Raw genomic sequence first — 21,825 nt, forward strand, 5'->3', positions numbered from 1 at the left:
CAGTAGCCTCCTATCTGATCTTCCTGTTAGTACCCTTGCCCTTCTTACTCTGTTCTCAGCACAGCAGCCCAAGTGATTCTGTTAAAACTAAATCAGAGTGTGTCACACATCTCCTCAAAACCCTCTAAAGATTTTTTATTCCAGTCAGAATAAAAATTGAAGTCTTCTATAACACTTGCATTTCTTTAACCCATTACATCTCTGACCTCATTTCTTGTACTGCTTTCTTTTCTCTGAACTCCAGCCATATTATCTTTAATGTGTCTTGAAAATGCCAAGCTTGCTACTGTACTGCCGCTGCCATGCTAGGGCATTGCAGTAGTTGCTCTAAATGCCTGTAGGGCTCTTCCTTAGAAACCCTGTGGCTTCTTCCTTACTTCTTTCATAAGGCCTTTCCTATGTATTTGAAATTGCATTCACCAGTACTCTTAGTCCTTCTTACATATTTTATTTTTCTCTATAGCACTTGGGATTATGTAGTGGTGGGCTAGAAATGTAGCTCATTTGGTAGAGTGCTTGCCTAGTATGCACAAGGTCCTGGGTTCAATCCCCAGTACCACAAAAAAATTTTAAAAAGCGAGTTTGATTATGTAGTGGTTTATGTATTTTATTTGTTTAATTAGTTTTGTCTCCTTCCTCCACACAGACAATAATATAAGCTCTATTTGGACAAGGTTTTGTTTATTTGCTACTAAATAAATCAGGTACTAAAATAGGACCTGGCACGTACTAGATGATCCATAACATTTCCTAAATGAATAAGTATTATTGAATACTTTCCTAAATGAATGAGTAAAAGCTCATAGTTTGTGATATACACACTCATTAATGGAAGATGGGGTTTAGCCTCTGGTCACTGGTGAATTCCAGCACTCCACAAGGGGGAGCTTTACGTTTTCCCTAAATAACTCTCAGAAAGAATATTCCTCCACCTGTTCCATAATTGTTCATCTCAGTGTTTGTTTTCACTTCTGTTTGTGTCTTCACTCATGCTGCTCCCTTTATCCAGAATGTCCTTTTTCTGCACCTGATTTCAAAATTGATTCAATATTATAACTTTAGGAAAACTCCCCTAGACATTTTCACTTTTTCCCTTTGTTTTCCCAGCTGATTTTAATTCATGTTGAACATGTATAGCTGATGAAATTATATTATTTTTCTGTCCCTGTGACAAAAATACCTGAGAAAGCTCCTTAAAGGAGAAAAGATTTATTTTGGCTCAATTTGAAAGATATCCAAGGCTAGCTGGCTTCATTGCTTTGAGCCTGGAATGAGGCAGAACATCATGGCCAGGAGAGCAAAGATGCTCACCTCATGGCAGCTGGGAAACAGAGAAAGGAGCAGCTGGGGACTAGAGATAGTACCCAAGAGCATACCCCAAAGACCCATTCCCTTCAACCATATCCAACCTTCTACAGTTTCTACCACTTTTCCATGACCCATTCAGCTATGAATCCATGAATAGATTAATCCACCAATGAGGTTAGAGGTTCATGATCCAATCACTTTCCAAAAGACCCACCTCTGAATATTGTTGCATTGAGAACTAAACCTTCAACACATTAGCCTTTGAGGGAGATTCCAGATCTGTAACATAACATATTTTTGAAATATGAGCCCCTTGAGAGCAAGAGTATGTTTTTCTTTTTCTCTTATGTATGTGGCACTGTCGTTCACAGTCATAGATTTTTCCATGCCTCTAAAATGAATTTTCCTGCCTACATTCCTTGTGAATTGCTTGACAAATGTTTATAAAATTGACTCATTAAAACTCACTTTATTAGATATCTATTTTGTGTGACACTGCAGTTACAAGTGAACCAAGTATTTTCTAAAAAACTATGTGACTTTGTTCTCTGAATAAAACACTCTTCAAAGCTATCTCTACTTACATGATTTACTAATTAATATGTTCAGAATATATTTATTGAGTAACTGCTATGAGGGAGATCCTATGCTAAGCAAATACATCAATTCAAATTGTAACTGTTCCTTAAGGCCCTGCTTAATTTCTCCTTTACAAGTCCTTGGCAGTTCAAATCAAATGACTAAATAAATTCGAGTATGGTGGCACATGCCCATAATCCTAGCAACTTGAGAGGCTGAGGTAGGAGGATCACAAGTTCTAGGCCAGTCTTGGCAACTTAGCAAGATCATATCTCAAAATGAATAAATAAATAAGGCTAACCCTTGTTTCTTGAGATATCAGAGAGAAAATTAAAGGACATGGTCTGTTAATTCAGAGGTAAGATGTTGTCACCCCTAATCCACCTGTCTTCTACCACACTCACTCACAGAACAGTATTCTTTTAATTGTCTCTGTGATTTTCTTGGTTTCTGAGGGTGGGAAACACAGGGAGATAAAGCTTATGTGCTGCTTCACTTGATGAGTGAAATGATTCTTTCAAGATAATACCCAGGTGGGATTTAGATCAGCTAGCTCAACACTTAGCTTATGATTGGTGCTCAATAAATGGTAGCTGCTCTGACATTGTTGTCACAGCAAATTGTTTCTCTTTTATTGGTATGTCTTCTCACTAATTTGCACACTCTCAGGAGAATTTCTAAATCCCACTGTCTCATAAGACATGCTGAATCTGTTGAATCTCTTGAATAATTTGCTGCCGATTTTAATATTGCATTAAGTTTCAAAAGGCAGGACAGAAAAGATAAGGATACAAATTTTATTTAACAAACACTTTTGTGTTTGTTGTTCTTCTAAGCAATTTATGAATATTAATTAAATTAATAATTATTAAATTATAATCATTATTTATGAGTTACTCATAATTTGAGCTACTTTAAAAAATTTGTTCTTTTTAGATATACATGAAAGTAGAGTATATTTTAACATATTATACATATGTGGAGTATAACTTATTCTAACTAGGATCCCATTCTTGTGGTTGAACATGATGTTACACTGGTCATGTATTCATATATAAACATAGGAAAGTTATGTTCAATTCATTCTACTGTCTTTCCTAATTCCATTTCCCCTCTCTTTTTCTTCATCTCCCTTTGTCTAATGCAATCAACATCTTTTCTTCCCTTACCCCATATTCTGTGTTAGCATCCACATATCTGTCCTTTGGTTTTTTGGGATTGGCTTATTTCACTTAGGATGATATACTCCAGTTTCATCCATTTACCAGCAAATGCCATCATTTCATTCTTCTTTAAAGCTGAGTAATATTCTCCATTGTGTATGTACTCCACGCTGTTTTTATCCATTCATCTGTTGAAGAATACCAGCATTGGTTCCATGTGTAGCTATTATGAATTGAGCTGCTATAAACGTGAATACATCACAGTAGTTCACTGATTTAAGTTCCTTGGGTATACACCAAGGAGTGGGATAACTGGTCCAAATGGTGGTTCCATTTCAAGTTTTCTAAGGAATCTCCATACTGCTTTCCAGAGTGGTTGCAGCAGTTTGCAGCCCTATCGGCAATGTATGAATGTACCTTTTTCCCCACATCCTTGCCAATATTTATTGTTACTTATATTCTCTTTTTTTTGTTTTGTTTTAAATATTTTTTTAGATGTCGACAGACCTTTATTTTATTCGTTTATTTATATGTGGTGCTGAAAATCAAACCCAGTGCCTCCCACATGCTAAGCAAACGTTCTACCACTGAGCCACAACCCCAGCCCCTACTTGTATTCTTGATAATTACCATTCTGACTGGAATGAGGTGAAATCTCAGTGTAGTTTTAATTTGTATTTCTCTAATTGCTAGAGATGTTGATTTTTGTCATAAATGTGTTGACCAGTCGTATGTCTTCTTCTGTGAAGTGCCTGTTCAGTTCCTTTGCCCATTTATTGATTAGTTTGTTTGTTTGTTTGTTTGTTTGTTTTGGTGTTAAGTTTTTCAAGTTCTTTGTATATCCTGGAGATTAATGCTCTCTCTGAGGTGCAGGTGTCAAAGATTTTTCTCTCATTCTGTAAGCTCTCTCTTCACATTCTTGATTGTTTGCCTTGCTGTGAAGAAGCTTTTTAGATTGATATCATCCCATTTTTTGATTCTTGATTTTACTTCTTGTGCTTTAGAAGTCTTTCTGATTTCACTCCTTACATCGTCCTTTATCTCACAAATCAACTTAACTAGGAAAATTGTAAACACCTTCTCTGACATTTCTTCCCCTGTGGTGTTGGTGGATTGTTATTACAGTATCTGGGTTTGTTTAGGGCAATTTGTTCCCTTGCTTTTTTTGTGTGTATGTCTGCCCATGTAACACTGTGGATCTGAAGTGATAGTTTCTACCCTGTGGACTTCCAGTGTCCTTGAAGATTTCTAGTACCTCACTGTTTAGTGGGAGACAGATACAAGTAACAAACAATGCAAACAATATACAGCATTAATCAGTTAGTTCCTGCTAGGACATCTCCAATGTTAATTGTCACAATAAAAGAAATAGTGTCATCAGTTATTGCCCACAGTAATAACAGTAAGTTTGCAAAAGCATTTACAATTTTGAATGGTAGATATGGAGAGAATAAAAGTGATATAGGATGTGATGATTATGAGGAAGGATGAGAGAAAATGGAAGTAAATAATAAAAGGAAGACTAGAGGGAGGCTGCATTTGCTGTCTCTCCAAAACTCGGGATTCAACCAGAGGAAGTACTATTTCTCTGTGAGGCAGTCATTGCTGTCCACTGATCACCTGCTGTTTACCCCATTGATCCGCTGTGTTCACCTGCCGTCTGCCAACATATCACCTGCTGTTGAGTGCAGATTGCTCAGTGACCACTGCCTATCATCTGCCATTTGTCCTCTTGCACCCACCACCTGAAGTCCACCTGCCCATCATTGTCTTTAGCCTGCAGACCGCCAGCCAATTGCCTGCTTCCTGCTGTTGCCTGGAAGTCCATTGTCACAGTCCCTGCCACGTGGCCTCCTTGGTCTGGGGTCTCAGGCCAGGGCCTGGAGATATATTGGTGTACCTGCAGGTTAGGTTGCACATGAGATCTTTCTGCTCAGTGTGGTCATGGCTGCCATCTAACTGCCTCTTTGCAGGGTCGCTCCTTTGTGTGAGCGCATCCTTAGTGGTCTCTCAGCAAGTTGAAAGGGTGTTGAGATCTTGGGACTGCAGCAAGACAGGGCCTGGGAATGCTGATGCCCAGGTCTGTGAGATTGCAGCTGAGTTGCGTGCGCCAGTCTGGGTCTGGCAAGCCTGTGCAAAGCCAGAGACCAGGGACAGTTCCTTGTGGGGGAGCACAGGTTGAAGAAACTAGAGAAAATTGGGCTCTCTCCAGCTCAGTGAGTCCTGAATGTGTAGGGTTGGAAGGGGCCAGCTACAAAAGGTGGGAAGACTGGAAGAGTGTATGAGGGCATCTTGCTGTGGGCTAATCCACCCAACCAGTCCAGCACCCACTGGACTGGAGCTAACATCAGACTTCAGACAACCCACCTATCAGCAGAGAAGGGAAACTGAGGGAAGCTTTTGAAAACCAAGGGAAGCATTCACTGAATTTTTCATTGAAACTTTCCTCCTTTTTTAAAAAAAAAATTTTTTGTCCTCTCTCATTCCTCTACCATCTTTGAATCCAAATGTTTTTTAATGTATCAATTTATTGAGGAATGGGACATATGAATAGTATATAACAGTTCTGTTGTGTATTCTTATATTTTTACTTTTGTAAAAGGTCTGTACATATTTATTTCTCTCACCTACTGTCTCCCAGGATTCTCTTTCTAACTTCTCTCATACTAAAAGCCAACCTCTATTGATTCTTTTCTCTGACTATAAATTTTTACCTTTGTCTTCTCTCCCTTTCCTTCATAAACATCATATCTTACACTACTTCTGTTCCCTTATTTTCTATCATTTGAAACAACAAAGCCTTTTTGAAAACTTACTATTTTTATTGAAGACAATAATTGAATACTTCATTTATGTTGTGACAATATACTTCATGTATATTGTCACTTCAATAGGAGCCATTTGGTTTAAGGTGGTATATCATTTGCATTGGGTATTGTTAATATTGGTCTCCCCCTTAAAGGTGAAGTACTGGAAGCCTTCAGGGACACTATAAGACTACAGGGTAGAATCTGTACTGTCTAATTCCATACCACTAGATGAGAAGACACACAAACAACATGAAAAACAAGGGAACAAAGCACCTCAAATAAAACAAGATGTTTCAATAATAGAATCCGTAGACAACACAGAAGAAATGTCAGAGAAGGAGTTTAGAAAATATGTAGTTAGATTGATCTTTAAAATAAAGGATGGCATTTTAAAGAAAATACAGGAAGTGAAAGATCATTTCAGTAAAGAAGCAGAGATTATAAAAAGGAATCAAGCAGAAATCCTCGAAACAGGGGAAACAGTAAACCAAATTAAAAATTCAGTTGCAGGTATCACCAACAAACTAGACTACGTGAAAGACAGAACCTCAGACAATGAAGACAAAATATATATTCTTTTTTTAAATTTATTTTTATTGTAAACAAATGGGATACATCTTGTTTCTCTGTATATGAAGTAGAGGCATAGCATTTGTGTAATCATACGTTTACATAGGGTAATAGTTTTTAATTCATTCTGTTATTTTTTTCCTTCTCCCCACCCCTCCCACCCCTCTTTTCTTTCTATACAGTCCCTCCTTCCTCCATTCTTGCCCTTCTCCCACCCCCATTATGTGTCATCATCCACTTATCAGCAAGATCATTCGTCCTTTTTTGTGTGATTGGGTTATCTCACGTAGCATGATATTCTCCAATTTTATCCATTTGCCTACAAATGCCATAATTTTATCATTCTTTATGACTGAGTAATATTTCATTGTATCTATAAATACCACAGTTTCTTTATCCATTCATCAATTGAAGGGCATCTAGGTTGGTTCCACAATCTGGCTATTGTGAATTGAGCAGCTATGAACAATGACGTGGCTGTATCTCTGTAGTATGCTGATTTCCTTTGGGTATAGGCCAAGGAGTGGGATAGCTGGGTCAAATGGTGGTTCCATTCCAAGCTTTCTGAGGAATCTCCACACTGCTTTCCAGAGTGGCTGCACTAATTTGCAACCCCACCAGCAATATATGAGTGTACCTTTTTCCCCACATCCTCTCTAACACCTTATTGTTGCTTGTATTCTTGATAATCACCATTCTAATTAGGGTGAGATGAAATCGTAGGGTAGTTTTGATTTGCATTTCTCTTATTACTAGAGATGTTGAACATTTTTTCATTTATCTGTTGATTGCTTGTAGATCTTCTGTGAAGTATCTGTTTATTTCCTTAACCCATTTGTTGATTGGGTTATTTGTATTCTTCGTGTAGAGTTTTTTGAGTTCTTTATATATTCTGGAAATTAGCGCTCTATCTGAAGTATGAGTGGCAAAGATATTCTCCCACTCTGTAGGCTCTCTCTTTGCATTGCTGATAGTTTCCTTTGCTGAGAGAAAACTTTTTAGTTTGAATATATCTCAGTTATTGATTCTTGCATTTATTTCTTGTGCTATGGGAGTCCTGTTAAGGAAGTCTGATCCTAAGCTGACATGTTGAAGATTTGGACCTCCTTTTTCTTCTATAAGATGCAGGGTCTCTGGTCTGATTCCAAGGTCCTTGATCCATTTTGAGTTGAGTTTTGTGCAGGGTGAGAGATAGGGGTTTAGTTTCATTCTGCTGCATATGGATTTCCAGTTTTCCCAGTACCATTTGTTGAAGAGGCTATCTTTTCTCCATTGCATATTTTTGGCACCTTTGTCTAGTATGAGAAAATTGTATTTATTTGGCTTCGTGTCCGTGTCCTCTATTCTGTACCAGAAATCTACCTGTCTATTTTGGTGCAAATACCATGCCATTTTTGTTACTAGTGTTTTGTAGTATAGTTGAGGTTCTGGTATTGCAGTGCCCCCTGCTTCACTCTTCCTGCTAAGTATTGCTTTAGTTATTCTGGGTTTCTTATTCTTCCAGATGAATTTCATCTGGAAGATGAATCATTTCATGATTGCTCACTCTATTTCTGTAAGGTATGTCATTGGGATTTTAATTGGAATTGCATTGAATCTGTATAACACTTTTGGTAGTATGGCCATTTTGACAATATTGATTCTGCCTATCCAAGAACATGGGAGATCCTTCCATCTTCTAAGGTTTTCTTTCATTTCTTTCTTTAGTGTTCTGTAGTATTCATTGTAGAGGTCTTTCACCTCTTTTCTTAGATTGATTCCCAAGTATTTTATTTTTTTCAAAACTATTGTGAATGGGGTAGTTTTCCTATCTTCTCTTCCTGAAGATTCATTTCATAAAAATGCGTTAGATTTATGAACATTGATCTTATATCTTGCTACTTTACTGAATTTACTTATGAGTTGTAAAAGTTTTCTGGTGGAATTTCCTGGTTCCTCTAAATATATAATCATGTCATCAGCAAATAGGGATAGTTTGAGTTCTTCTTTTCCTATTCGTATCCCTTTAATTTCCTTGGTCTGTCTAATTGCTCTGGCTAGAGTCTCAAGAACGATATTGAATAGAAGTGGTGAAAGAGGGCATCCCTGCCTTGTTCCAGTTTTTAGGGGGAATGCTTTCAGTTTTTCACCATTTAGAATGATATTGGCCATGGGCTTAGCATAGATGGCCTTTACAATGTTAAGGAATGTTCCCACTGTCCCTATTTTTTCTAGTGTTTTGAGCATGAAGGGATGCTGTATTTTATCAAATGCTTTTTCTGCGTCTATCGAAATAATCATGTGATTTTTGACTTTAAGTCTGTTGATATGTGAATTAAATTTATTGATTTTCGGATGTTTAACCAACCTTGCATCCCTGGGATAAAACCCACTTGATCGTGGTGCACTATCTTTTTAATATATTTCTGTATACGATTTGCTAAAATTTTGTTGAGAATTTTTTTATCAATGTTCATTGAGGATATTCATCTGAAATTTTCTTTCCTTGATGTGTCTCTGTCTGGTTTAGGTATCAGGGTGATATTGGCTTCATAGAATGAGTTTGGGAGGGTTCCCTCCTCTTCTATTTCATGAAATACTTTGAGAAGTATGGAAATGAGCTCTTCTTTAAAGGTTTTGTAGAACTTGACTGAGAACCCATCTGGTCACAGACTTTTCTTTGTTGGTAGGCTTTTGATGACTTCTATTTCATTACTTGAAATTGATCTATTTAAGTTGTCTATGTCCTACTGATTCAGTTTAGGTAATTCATATGTCCCTAGAAACCTGTTGGTGTCTTCAAGATTTTCTATTTTGTTGGAGTATAGAGTTTCAAAATAGCTTCTAAATATGTTTCATATTTCACTGGTGTCTGTTGTGATATTTCCTTGTTTGTTCCGAATTTTAGTAATTTGAGTTTTCTCTCTCCTTCTCTTTGTTAATGTTGCTGAGGGTTTATCAATTTTGTTTATTTTTTCAAAAAACCGACTATTTATTTTGTCAATTTTTTCAGTTGTTTCTTTTGTTTCAATTTCATTGATTTCAGCTCTGCTTTTAACTATTTCCTGTCTTCTACTACTTTTGGTGTTGCTCTGTTCTTCTTTTCCTAGGGCTTTGAGCTGTAGTGTTAGGTCGTTTATTTGTTGATTTTTTTTCTTCTTTTATTGGATGCTCCATGAAATAAATCTTCCTCTAAGTACTGCTTTCATAGTGTTCCAGAGATTTTTTTTTTTTCAGTTCATATAATTTATTGCAGTTAGCACACAGTTTAAAAATTCACCAACACACCAATAGTACAAAACTAAACAGCATTATAAGTTATTCCCCCCTCAGGAAAATAAAACATACTATGATTGTCAAAGCTAGATGTCAGTCTAAGTTTTAGAACAAAGGAAGAATGTGAAACTAAGAAAAGGAAAAAGCAATCACTCACGATGACCACAAAAAGAAAATCCAAAAGAAAGTCCGTTTTCTCACAGACATTGATTGTCTTCTCTAAATTAATAAAAATTATTTTAACATAAACTGTATTTAAAAAAAAACTAGAAACTCTTCAAGTAACTAAAGATAATGCTCCAAGGCCATTTTCATAGCTTTTTTTGTTTGTTTGTTTGCTTTAAATGCCATTACAGCCAAATTAACACACATTTGACCAAATATTTCCAAAACAGTCCAGCAACACACAATGGAGTTTTCCATTCAGTATCTTAAGCACAAAAATAGGCTATGTTTACAGTAGTTAAGGCGATCAAATTTCAAACAAAAGCAATTAAAAAAAAAAAAAAAGGGAAAAACAGCAAACGTTTTCAATGCTACTCCCATAGACCTTATTTTTAAGTGCAAGACAGGAAAACAAACACTGTGCAAAATGCTTTTGCCCTGTGTGCTGGTCATTAAAACCACACGTTGGGCTGCAGCCTCTGCTGCCGATACACATAGTCTACTAACCCCCTTCCCCATGTCAATCAAGGCAGTCCAGTCCTTTCAGCCTGGGGCTTTTTCAGTCCATAGAATCTTTTCATGGGGGGGGGGGGGTAAGGAAGAAGGGGAGAAAAAGAAAAGGGGAGCAAAAAACAGAGAAAATGACCTATTGTCAATTTGTGCAGTAGTTATTCTAAAAATGCTCAACTGGGTAAATGTGTACACCTAAACTTTGAGCTGGTATGGGTTTTGTGCAATTAGAAGTTTGTTATAAATGCACACTGCACATGCAAATCTTTAAGCCGTTTGTAAACATTTATATGTTCCTTGCTATGTAGCAAAGTTATCAATTTGCAGCTTAAGTTTTTATTCAGCTTAACAGTTCAACTTAAAGACAGTGGGAAAGTCAATTTAAATTATATAAAATAAAAAAAAACAGTGCATTTACGTTCTTCATAACACCAGTTTTTTTTCCAAATGGTGCTATTTTTCTAAGGAAATTAAATAATTTTAAACTCACTCGTTAAAGTTATACAATGCAAACAAAGACAAAAAATATATTGAAACTCATGCATTTCTGTAGCGTTAATATTTACTTTTCAAGACTCAACTAAGAGCATCAACACAACCTGTCAAGTTCTTTGACATCCCCCCCAGCCCATGTAATCAATTACAGTATACAAGAACAGTAATTCACATTTTTAAACACACAGTTCAACACTGCTGAAGCTGCAATATCCTTTTTCATCCCAAGCAAACCTTCACAAAGACAGTGTCCCAGTGATCCCAGTGTACTTGCAGAATTTCTCTCATTGGAAACCGTCAGAAAACCAGAAGTTGCCACAGAAAGTTTTAAGTCAACTGCTTGTTTAAAAATAGATAATCCAGCATTTCAGAAATTTTCCATTTGGGTCTAAAAGCATTCATGTTTCCAACAGCCAGAAAAGATTCATGCAATTTGAGACACAGAGGCTAATAAAACTGGAGGGAAATTCTTTTTACTTTAAAAAACAAAACCAAAACAAAACAAAACAAATGTGGGGCACGAAAAGAGCTCAAAAGACAACACCGTGTTGACAAAATTAAGCCGTATGAAAGCATTTTGTGCTAGGACGATTTGTTTAGAAGTTTCTTATTGGCTTACTTTGCCTACCCTCAAAGGAAAGACACCTCTCTATTCTCAGACTTGCTCTAAAAAGTTTCTTTTATCAGAATGCTAAATTAGTGAGATTCTCATGCTATTATTCTAAAGTGCAAAAACAAGTTAAGAACCCAACTTTTTAGTTCCAGGAAACAAGACTGCTTTTAGACCGTACCACAACTATATAGAGATCTATGTATATATATGTATATATATATATTATTTATATATATATAAAATTATTTCCAAAGTTTTTTTTTTTTTTTGACACATAACTGTATTTTTTTTTTTATTGTAAACAAATGGGATACATGTTGTTTCTCTGTACATGGCGTAAAGGCATACCATTTGTGTAATCATAAATTTACATAGAGCAATGTTGTTTGATTCATTCTGTTATTTTTTCCCTTCCCCCCACCCCTCCCACCCCTCTTTACCCTCTATACAGTAGTTCCTTCCTCCATACTTGCCCCCCTCCCTAGTGCTGGCCGTATAGCTCCTCACGTAGCGTGCCTGACTCTCATGCGGGAGACTCAGGTTCGAGTCCCTCGCCCTCTCTGATTGTGCAAATACGAAACAAACAAGTGCACCGCATCTCCAAAGTTCTTGAGAGCTATCTTCTAAGGTCCAGTCTCTGACAGTAGGCAAGCTTAGTGCTTCACTTTTGACCGACAAGGAGTTCACTAACTCACAGTGGAACTTACGAATGTGTCTGTACAGGTCTCCAGACTGCGTGAACCTGCGCTCACACCACTTGCAGGCATGCGGCTTCTCGCGGGTGTGCACCACGGCATGGCGGCTCAGGTTGTGCGAGTACTGGAAGCTCTTGCCGCACTGGGTACACGTGTAGGGCTTCTCTCCCGAGTGAGTCCTCTCGTGGCGTTTGAGGGTGTACATGCAGGAGAAAGTCTTCCCACACAACGAGCACGTGGGCACATTGACATCGGCGGCAGGCTTGCTGCGGATGCCGTCCTGCTCGCGAAAATGAGTGCTCAGGTGGATCTGCAGAATGTGGGGGCTGGGGAAGACTTTGTTGCAGAGGGGGCGCATGAAGATCTGGCCCGCAGGGCTCAGGATGTTGGACACATAAGGGAGCAGACTGCTCTCCATGCCCCCTTCCACCTGGACACGCTCGCTCTCCGGGGTCATCATTTCATCATCGCTGGCTTTGTCCTCCCAATCCAGTTCCCTCAAGACAGAGTCCTCCCTCAGAGGAGCCAGATGGGCCGGCTCATACTGTACCCTGTTATTAGTGCTCACACTTTCTTTCACAGTGCTATTGTTCCATGTCATGGTCATTAGTGCCAACATCACTCTCATCACAGGAAGCCTCTTTCTCCACCTTCACCTGCACCAGGTTGCTTCTCAGCACGTCCACGCACGCACGCAGCGGCGCCCTGTTCCAGAGATTTTGATATGATGTATCTTTGTTCTCATTTACCTCTAAGAATTTTTTAATTTCCTTCTCTATGTCTTCTGTTATCCATTCATCATTCAATAGCATACTATTTAATCTCCAGGTGTTGGAGAAGTTTCTGTTTTTTATTCTTTCATTTATTTCTAATTTCAATCCATTATGATCTGATAGAATACAAGGTAATATCTCTATCTTCTTGTATTTTTTAAGATTAGCTTTGTGGCATAAAATATGGTCTATTTTAGAGAAGGATCCATGTACTGCTGAGAAGAAAGTGTATTTGCTCTTTGTTGGATGGTATGTCCGTTAAGTCTAAATTATTGATTGTGTTATTGAGATCTACTGTTTCTTTGTTCAGTTTTTGTTTGGAGGATCTGTCCAGTGGTGAGAGAGGTATGTTAAAAACACCTAGTATTATTGTTTTGTGGTCTCTTTGATTCCTGGAATTGAGAAGGATTTATTTGATGTACATGGATGAGGCCACTGTTTGGGGCATAGATATTTATAATTGTTATGTCTTGCTGATTTATGCTTCCCTTAAGCAGTATGAAATGTCCTTCTTTGTCCCTTCTGACTAACTTTGGCTTGAAGTCCACATTATCTGACATGAGCATGGATACTCCGGCTTTTTTGCTGTGTCCATGTGCATGGTATATTTTTTTCCATCCTTCACCTTTAGTCTGTGGATATCTCTTTCTATGAGATGAGTCTCTTGCAGGCAGCATATTGTTGAATCTTTCTTTTTAATCCAATCTGCCAGTCTGTGTCTTTTGATTGATGAGTTCAGGCCATTAACATTCAGGGTTATTATTGAGATATGCTTTGTATTTCCGATCATTTGACTCTTTTTTTTGGGACACAGCTTGGTTTCTCCTTTAATTAGCTGTTCTTTTAAGGTAGTTCCTCCTTTTGCTGATTTACATCATTGTTTTTCATCTCTTCCTCATAGAATATTTTGCTGAGAATGTTCTGTAATGCCAGCTTTCTTTTTGTAAATTCTTTTAGCTTTTGTTTATCATGGAAGGATTTTATTTCATCGTCAAATCTGAAGGTAAGTTTTGCTGGGTATAAGATTCTTGGTTGGCATCCATTTTCTTTCAGGGCTTGAAAAATGTTGTTCCAGGCCCTTCTAGCTTTTAGGGTCTGGGTTGAAAAATCTGCTGATATCGGTATTGGTTTCCCCCCGAATGTAATGTGATTTTTTTCTGTCTTTATTTTGTATGTTAGGTATTTTCATTTAATGTGACTTGGTGTGGGTCTATTGTAATTTTGTATATTTGGAGTCCTGTAAGCCTCTTGTACTTGATTTTCCATTTCATTCTTCAGATTTGGGAAATTTTCTGATATTATTTCATTGAATAGATTGTTCATTCCTTTGGTTTGTTTCTGTGTGCCTTCCTCACTCCCAATAATTCTTAAATTTGGCCTTTTCATGATATCCTATAGTTCTTGGAGATTCTGTTCATGATTTCTTACCATCTTCTCTGTTTGGTCAACTTTGTTTCCAAGGTCAAATATTTTTTCTTCAATGTCTGAGGTTCTGTCTTCCAGGTGTTCTATTCTGTTGGTTATGCCTTCTGTGGAGTTTTTAATTTGGTTTATTGTTTCCTTCATTCCAAGGATTTCTGTCTTTTTTTTTTTTTTTTTTTTTCAGTATCTCTAACACTTTATTGAAATGATCTTTTGCTTCCTGCATTTCCTCTTTTAACTGTTGGGTGGTGCAACTTTCATCTCATCGTTTGCTTCTCTGATCATTTTAATTATGTACATTCTGAACTCCCTTTCTGACATTTCTTCTGTCATGCTGTCATTGTATTTTATTGATGTAGCATCTAGGTTTGTTTGGCACATTTTATTCCCTTGTTTTCTCATATTGCTCAGGTATCTACCCCTCTAGTAGTGAAACTCTGACGTATTGCTGATTTCCTCTGTTGACTAATATTGTCTCTGTAGATTTCCAGTAACTCACCTCCTGGCCTTCAGTAGCCTGAAGTCTTGGAGGAAGTTGATAATGCAGTGCTCCACAAGGAAGCTGCCCCTCTAGGGGTGGTGGCCTTCAGGTGGGGTATATTCCCTGTCAGTGGGCAGAGGCACCTCCACTTGTCCACTTGTTGACTGATGGTCAACCAAAGGGGGTCTAGACACTGGGAAATGTCTGGTCTGGGCCTGTGTCTCTGGTTCTGCTGCCCTGGTGGGAGAGCCTTGTCCAGCGGGGAAGACTCACCTGGTTGGGAAGTTTTGCTGGGTAGTTTTTCTCCGAGAAGTTCCCTTCGGTCCAGAACTACCGCCTGGACTGCGCAGCCCTCCTCTGTGACGTTCCCAGGGGTCCAGACCTACCACCTGGGCTGGGGAACCTGACCCTGCAAGGGACTCCCTCACTGAGCAGCCCTCTTCTGCTACCTTCCCTGGGGACCGGAGCTGTCGCCTGGGCCTGGGACCCTCACTCTGCGTCAAAGCCTCTCGCTGTGTGGTCCTCCTCTGCAGTGCTCCTGGTTGACTTCACAGCTCCAGCAGGAGAGTCTCACTGGGCCACTCTACTCCACGAAGTTCCCTGCATTCCAGGAGTACTGCCTCATCTGGGGAGCCCACCTAGTGGGAGATACTCACCCGGTGGCTCTGAGTTGGTCCTGAGTCTCTCACCACCTCCTCTTCTTGACTCCTGGGTCCTGTCCAAAATATATACTCTTGAAAATAAAGTCAGCCACAAAGAGAAGATGGTAAGAAACCATGAAAAGAACCTCCCGGAAATATGGGATAACATGAAAAGACCAAATCTGTGATTTATCGGAACACAGAACGAAGGCGTGGAGCTACAAAGCAAAGGAATGCACAATCTTTTCAATGTCATAATATCAGAAAACTGTTCAAATCTAAAGAATGAAATGGAAAATCAACTACAAGAGGCTTACAGGACTCCAAATATACAAAATTACAGCTGACGCACACCAAGGCACATTATAATGAGAATGACTAACATACAAAGATAGAATTTTAAAGTCTGTGAGAGAAAAAAATTAAATTACATGTAAGGGAAAACCAATTTGAATCTCAGCTGATTTCTCAACCCAGACCCTCAACACCAGGAGGTCCTAGAATGACATATATCAAGCTTTGAAAGAAAAGGGATGCCAACTGAAAATTTTGTATCCAGCAACATTAAGCTACAGATTTGAAGATGAAATAAAAACCTTCCATGATAAACAAAAGTTAAAAGAATTCACAGCTAGAAAGCCTGCACTACAGAACATTCTCAGCAAAATATTCCATGAGGAGGAAATGAAAAAAAAAAAAAAATGAAAACCAGCAAAGGGAGGAACTACACTAAAGGAAAGGTCAATCAAAGGAGAAACTAAGTCAATTTAAAAATAAAAAATAAACCAAAATGACCAGGGATACAAATCATATCTCAGTAATAATCCTGAATGTTAATGACCTACAGTCATCAATCAAAGGACATAGATTGGCAGATTGGACTTTTAAAAAAGTCCCAACAATATGCTGTCTTCAAGAGACTTACCTCCTAGGAAAAGACCTCCACAGACTGAAGGTGAAAGGTTGGGAAAAAAACATATCACTCACATGGACTGCATAAATAAGCAGGGGTTTCCATCCTCATATCAGACAAAGTGGACTTCAAACCGAAGTTAGAAGGGATAGAGAAGGACATTTCATACTGCTTACAGGAATCATACACCGACAAGACATAGCAGTTGTAAAAATATATGCCCCAAACAATGGAGCATCTGTGTACATCAGACAAACCCTTCTCAATTTCAAGAATCAAATAAACCACAACACAATAATACTGGGTGACTTTAACACACTTCTCTCACCACTGAATGGGTCTTCCAAATAAAATATAAACAAAGAAATTATGGAACTGAATAATACAATCAAAGATTTAGACTTAATGGACGTGTATAGAGTCCATTCATCATGGAGAGAATACACTTTCTTCTTAGCAGCACATGGCTTTCTGCGAAATAGACCATATGTTAATACCACAAAGCTATTCTCAGCAAACACAAAAAATAGAAATACTACCCTGCAGTCTATCAGATCATAATGGAATGAAACTAGAAATCAACAATAAAATAAAAAATAGAAGCTACCCCAAGACGTGGAGATTAAATAGCATGCTGTTGAATGATGAATGGATAAAAGAAGAAATCAAGAGGAAATCAAGGAGGAAATTAAAAAAATGCATGGAGGTAAATGAGAACTCTGCTACTACATATCAAAATCTCTGGGACATATGAAGACAGTGCTAAGAGGAAAGTTCATTGCATTGAGCTCATACATTAAGAGAATAAAAAGTCAACAAATAAATGACCTAACATTACATCTCAAAGCCATAAAAAAAGAAGAGCAAATCAACACCAAAAGCAGAAGAAGACAGGAAATAATTAAAATCAGAGCTGAAATCAGTGGAATTGAAATAAAAGAAACAGTTGAAGAAATTCACAAAACAGAAAGTTGGTTCTTTGAAAAAGACAAATTTGATAAACACTGAGCCAAGCTTACGAAGAGAGAGAGAGAGAGAATTCAAATTGCTAAAAGTCATAATGAAAAAGGAAATCTCACAATGGGCACTACTGAAATACAGAAGATTACTGGAAACTATTTTGAAAATTTATACTCCAAAAAACCAGAAAAACAAAAAGACAGACAAATTTCTAGAGACATACAATCTACCCAAATTAATGCAGGAGGACATACACAAATTAAATAGATCAGTTCAAGCAATGAAATAGAAGACCCCATCTAGACCCCATCAAAAGCCTACCAACAAAGAAAAGCCCAGAACCACATGGATTCTTAGCCAAGTTCGACAAGACCTTCAAAGAAGAATTAACACCAATACTCCTCAAATTATTCCATGAAGTGGAAAAGGAGGGACCCCTTCCAAACTCATTCTTTGAGGCTAGTATCACCCTTATTCCAAAGCCAAAGACGTATCAAGTAAAAAAAACTCGAGGCCAATATCTCTGATGAACATAGATGCAAAAATTCTCAATAAAATTCTGGCAAATCGCATTAAAACAAAAAAGCATTAAAAAGTTAGTGCACCACAATCAAGTGGAGTTCATTCCTGGAATGCAAGGTTGGTTCAACATACAGAACTCAATAAATATAATACATCACATCAGTTGACTTAAAGACAAGAATCATATGATTATCTCAGTAGATGCAGACAAAGCATTTGACAAAATACAGCACCTCTTTATGTTCAAAACAGTAGAAAAACTAGGGGTAGTAGTAAAATACCTCAACTTTGTAAAATGTATCTATGTGAAGCCTATGATCAACACCATCCTAAACAGAGAAAAATTGAAAGCATTCCCTCTAAAAACTGGAACAAGACAGGGATACCCTCTTTCACCACTTCTATTCAATATTGTCCTTGAACTTCTAGCCAGAGCAATCAGACAGTCAAAAGAAATTAAAGGGATACAAATAGGAAAAGAAGAACTCAAACTACCACTATTTGCCGATGGCATGATTCTATATTTAGAAGATCAAAAATTTTTATCAGAAAAGTTCTAGAACTTATACATAAAGTTAGCAAAGTAGCAGGATATAATATTGATACCCATAAATCAAATGCATTTCTATACATGTGACGGATTCACTGTAAGAGAAATTAGGAAAACTACCGCATTCACAATAGCCTCAACAAAAACAAAATACTTGGGAATCAGTCTACCAAAAGAGGTGAAAGATGTCTACAAATGAAAACTACGGAACACTAAAGAAAGAAATTAAAGAAAACCTTAGAAGATGGTAAGATCTCCCATACTCTTGGATAGGCAGAATTAATATTGTCAAAATGGCCATACTACCTAAAGCACTATACAGATTCAGTGCAATTCCAATTAAAATCCTAATGATGTAACTTAGAAATAGAGAAAGAAATCATGAAATTCATTTGGAAAAATAAGAGACCCACAATAGCCAAAGCAATCCTTAGCAAGAAGAGTGAAGCAGGAGGCATTAAACTTTACTACAGAGTATTGGCACCAAAACAGACACATACCAGTTGTACAGAATAGAAGACACAGAGACAAACCCACATAAATACAGTTATCTCATATTAGACAAAGGTGCCAAAAATATACAATGGAGAAAAGATAACCTCCTCAACAAATGGTGCTGGGAAAACTGGAAATCCATATTTAACAAAATGAAATTAAACCTCTATCTCTCACCCTGTACAAAAAGCAACTCAAAGTGCATCAAAGACTTACACACTAGAACAGAGATCCTGCACCTGATAGAAGAAAAAGTAGGCCCAAATCTTTACCATGTTGGCTTAGGACCTGACTTCCTTAATAAGACTCCCAAGAGTCAATTACTGGGATGGATTCAAACTTAAAAGCTTCTTCTCAGCAATGGAAACAATAATGTGAAGAGAGAGCCTACAGACTGGGAGAAAATCTTTACCACACTCACCTCAGATAGAGCACTAATCTCCAGGATATAATAAGTGTTGGCGAGGATGTGGGGACAAAGGTACACTCATACATTGTTGGTGGGACTGCAGATTGGTGCAACCACTTTGGAAAGCAGTATGGAGATTCCTCAGAAAACTTGGAATGGACCCTTTGACCCAGCTATTCCACTCCTCCGTTTATGCCCAAAGGGCTTAAAATCAGCATACTGCAATGACGCAGTCCCATCAATGTTGATAGCAGCTCAGTTCACAATAACGAAACTGTGGAACCAACTTAGATGCCCTTCAACAGATGAACGGATAAAGAAAATGTGGTACATACACACAATGGAATATTACCTTTAAAGAAGAATGAAATTCTGGCATTTGCAGGTAAATGGATGGAACTAGAGAATGTCATGCTATGTGAAATAAGCCAATCCCCAAAAAACAAAGGCTGAATGTTTTCTCTGATAAACTGATGACTGATTGTTAGTAGGGGGTGGGTAGGGAAGAATGAAGGAATTTTGAATTATGCAGAAAGGAGTGAGGGGAGTGGTGGGATGGTGGGTATGGGAAGGATGGTAGAATGAGATAGAAATTATCACCCTCTATACATGTATGAAAAAAAATTCTTTTTAAATAAAAAAATTAAAGGAAGAGTGAAAGAAAAAATATTGGAGATTGTTAGCAGAAGAAAACAAAGAGAAGGGAAACAGATAAATGGAAAAATATATAAAGTAAAAGTTTTTTAAATTAAAAATAAAAGAATACAAACAAGACCATAATATACTAATTGAATATCCTAGTCCTCAAAATACTGATCCAAGAAAAATAGCTGGCTTCAAAAATGCTAGAAATGGGAAAAACACATGTATGAATATGTATAAGAGTTCCTAAACTATTCAGGTCACAATTAATGGAGAAAAGAAAAAAGAAAAACATGATAAAAAAATTTTAAAAAGATCTTGATGAAATGTTAAAGAATTGTTTCCATTGGAGTTCAGATTTCTCAACTTGTCTTTTAAGCAGTGTTAGCGGGGGGTTGTCCGGAGTGTGATGCCTACTTCACCTCAGGGTGGGGTTGCTGGAATGTGAGAGGAAATTCTGTAGGTGGAACTCCTGTAGGCGAGTTTTAGGCACAGGTAGGCTCCAGGTTCTGTTGGTGATTGGTCTGAAGATTTTAAATCAGTGCACCTGTAGGGCCCAGCAGTTGCCAGTCCATGCTGGAAGACCACACCCATCTCCCCTGGGTTCCAGTTCTGCGGTGGAGGAGCCCATTCTTATTCCCTTCCATCACCTGCAAACCCCATGCTTCCTGGTCTCTTGGGTTTGTTCTCCAGACTCAACCTCTCCCTAACCTGTCCTTTTGAATTCCTGGCCAGTTAGGTCTCTCCCAGTAGGTCCTGCAAGAGGCCAGATTAGAGGGGGAGGGCGGGGCAAAGTGAGTTTCCATGACCAGTATTCCCCTGTGTAAACTCCTCCCCTTGTTTCATTTTCTCCTGGCCACTTAGGCACACTCTACGGTGTGCAGTGTGGGCTTGCCAGGCCTGTGTTTCAAGCAAACTCAGGTTCGCCAGGAATTGGCTCCCCCCATTTGATGTTGCACAGCATGCCTTTCAGTTTAGTTGGGCAATGTCTTTGACCTCTGATCTCTCTGTAGCCAGCCTCGAAGTGCAGGTTCCTTTAATTCCCTGAAACTGCTTTGGCTGGTGCCTTCAGTGGGCAGCAGCTGTGGCTGGGGATTTCTTTTTTACTTTATTATATCCAACCTCCTGAGTTCCCAATCTGCTTTGAATGTCCAATGTTAAATTCCAGTAAATCTGGCTCAAGTCTTTGCTTCTAATCATTATCCAAGGCTGAGTGTAGATGATGGCATATGAAAAATATACGGAATGTGCTATGGCATTTAAGGGAGTGGTCATATTAGTGTCTGATGGGGGGTTTAGGAAAGCTTCATGTATGAATTGATATTTTTACTAAGCCATAATTTAGGGGCCATCTTTTTCAGGTACTTGGATTTGGGAGAAGAAAAGAGAGACTTAATAATTGTATATGCAAAGATTCAGCCATGGTAAATGATTTGGCATCATGAACTAGGTTCATATAGAAGCAGCACATAGGATACAGTTAGGAAAGGAGGCAAAACAGAAAAACCGGTTTGAGCCAGACATAGTAGTACATACCTCTAATCCCAGTGATTTGGGAGACTGAAGCAGGAGGATCACAAGTTCAAGACCCGCCTCCACAATTTAGCACGGCCCTAAGCAACTTCGTGAAACCCTGTCTCAAAATTTAAAAAATAAAAAGGGGTGGGGATGTGACTCAGTGGTGAAGTGCCCCTCGGTTCAATCCCCAGTACCACAAAAAAAAATTTTTAAAACCAGTTTGGGACTACAGCATAGGAAGCGTGTGACAAGGTAGAGAAGATGTTACGTATTAGAACTGTGCTTTTTTAAGTATGGAAATATTTTGTAGAATGAATCAGAACTGATGGAGAATAT

The 21,825-nt window shown here is 38.1% G+C and overlaps 2 protein-coding genes across 3 annotated transcripts in view; one reads left to right on the forward strand and one right to left on the reverse strand.

Moving 5' to 3' along the window:
* ZFYVE9 (zinc finger FYVE-type containing 9) overlaps nt 1-21,825 on the forward strand; it is a 219,118-nt gene that overhangs the window by 175,507 nt on the left and 21,786 nt on the right. The window lies entirely within an intron of this gene.
* LOC306653933 (zinc finger and BTB domain-containing protein 18-like) lies at nt 4,747-20,565 on the reverse strand (the record flags this gene model as incomplete). Its single annotated transcript, XM_079127054.1, is given in 4 exon segments — nt 4,747-4,930; nt 11,938-12,749; nt 12,751-12,868; nt 20,519-20,565. Coding segments are annotated over 4 exon segments (1,161 nt in total).

This window comes from Sciurus vulgaris (genome assembly GCF_902686455.1).
Source record: "Sciurus vulgaris genome assembly, chromosome: 1".
Taxonomy (NCBI): Eukaryota; Metazoa; Chordata; class Mammalia; order Rodentia; family Sciuridae; genus Sciurus; species Sciurus vulgaris.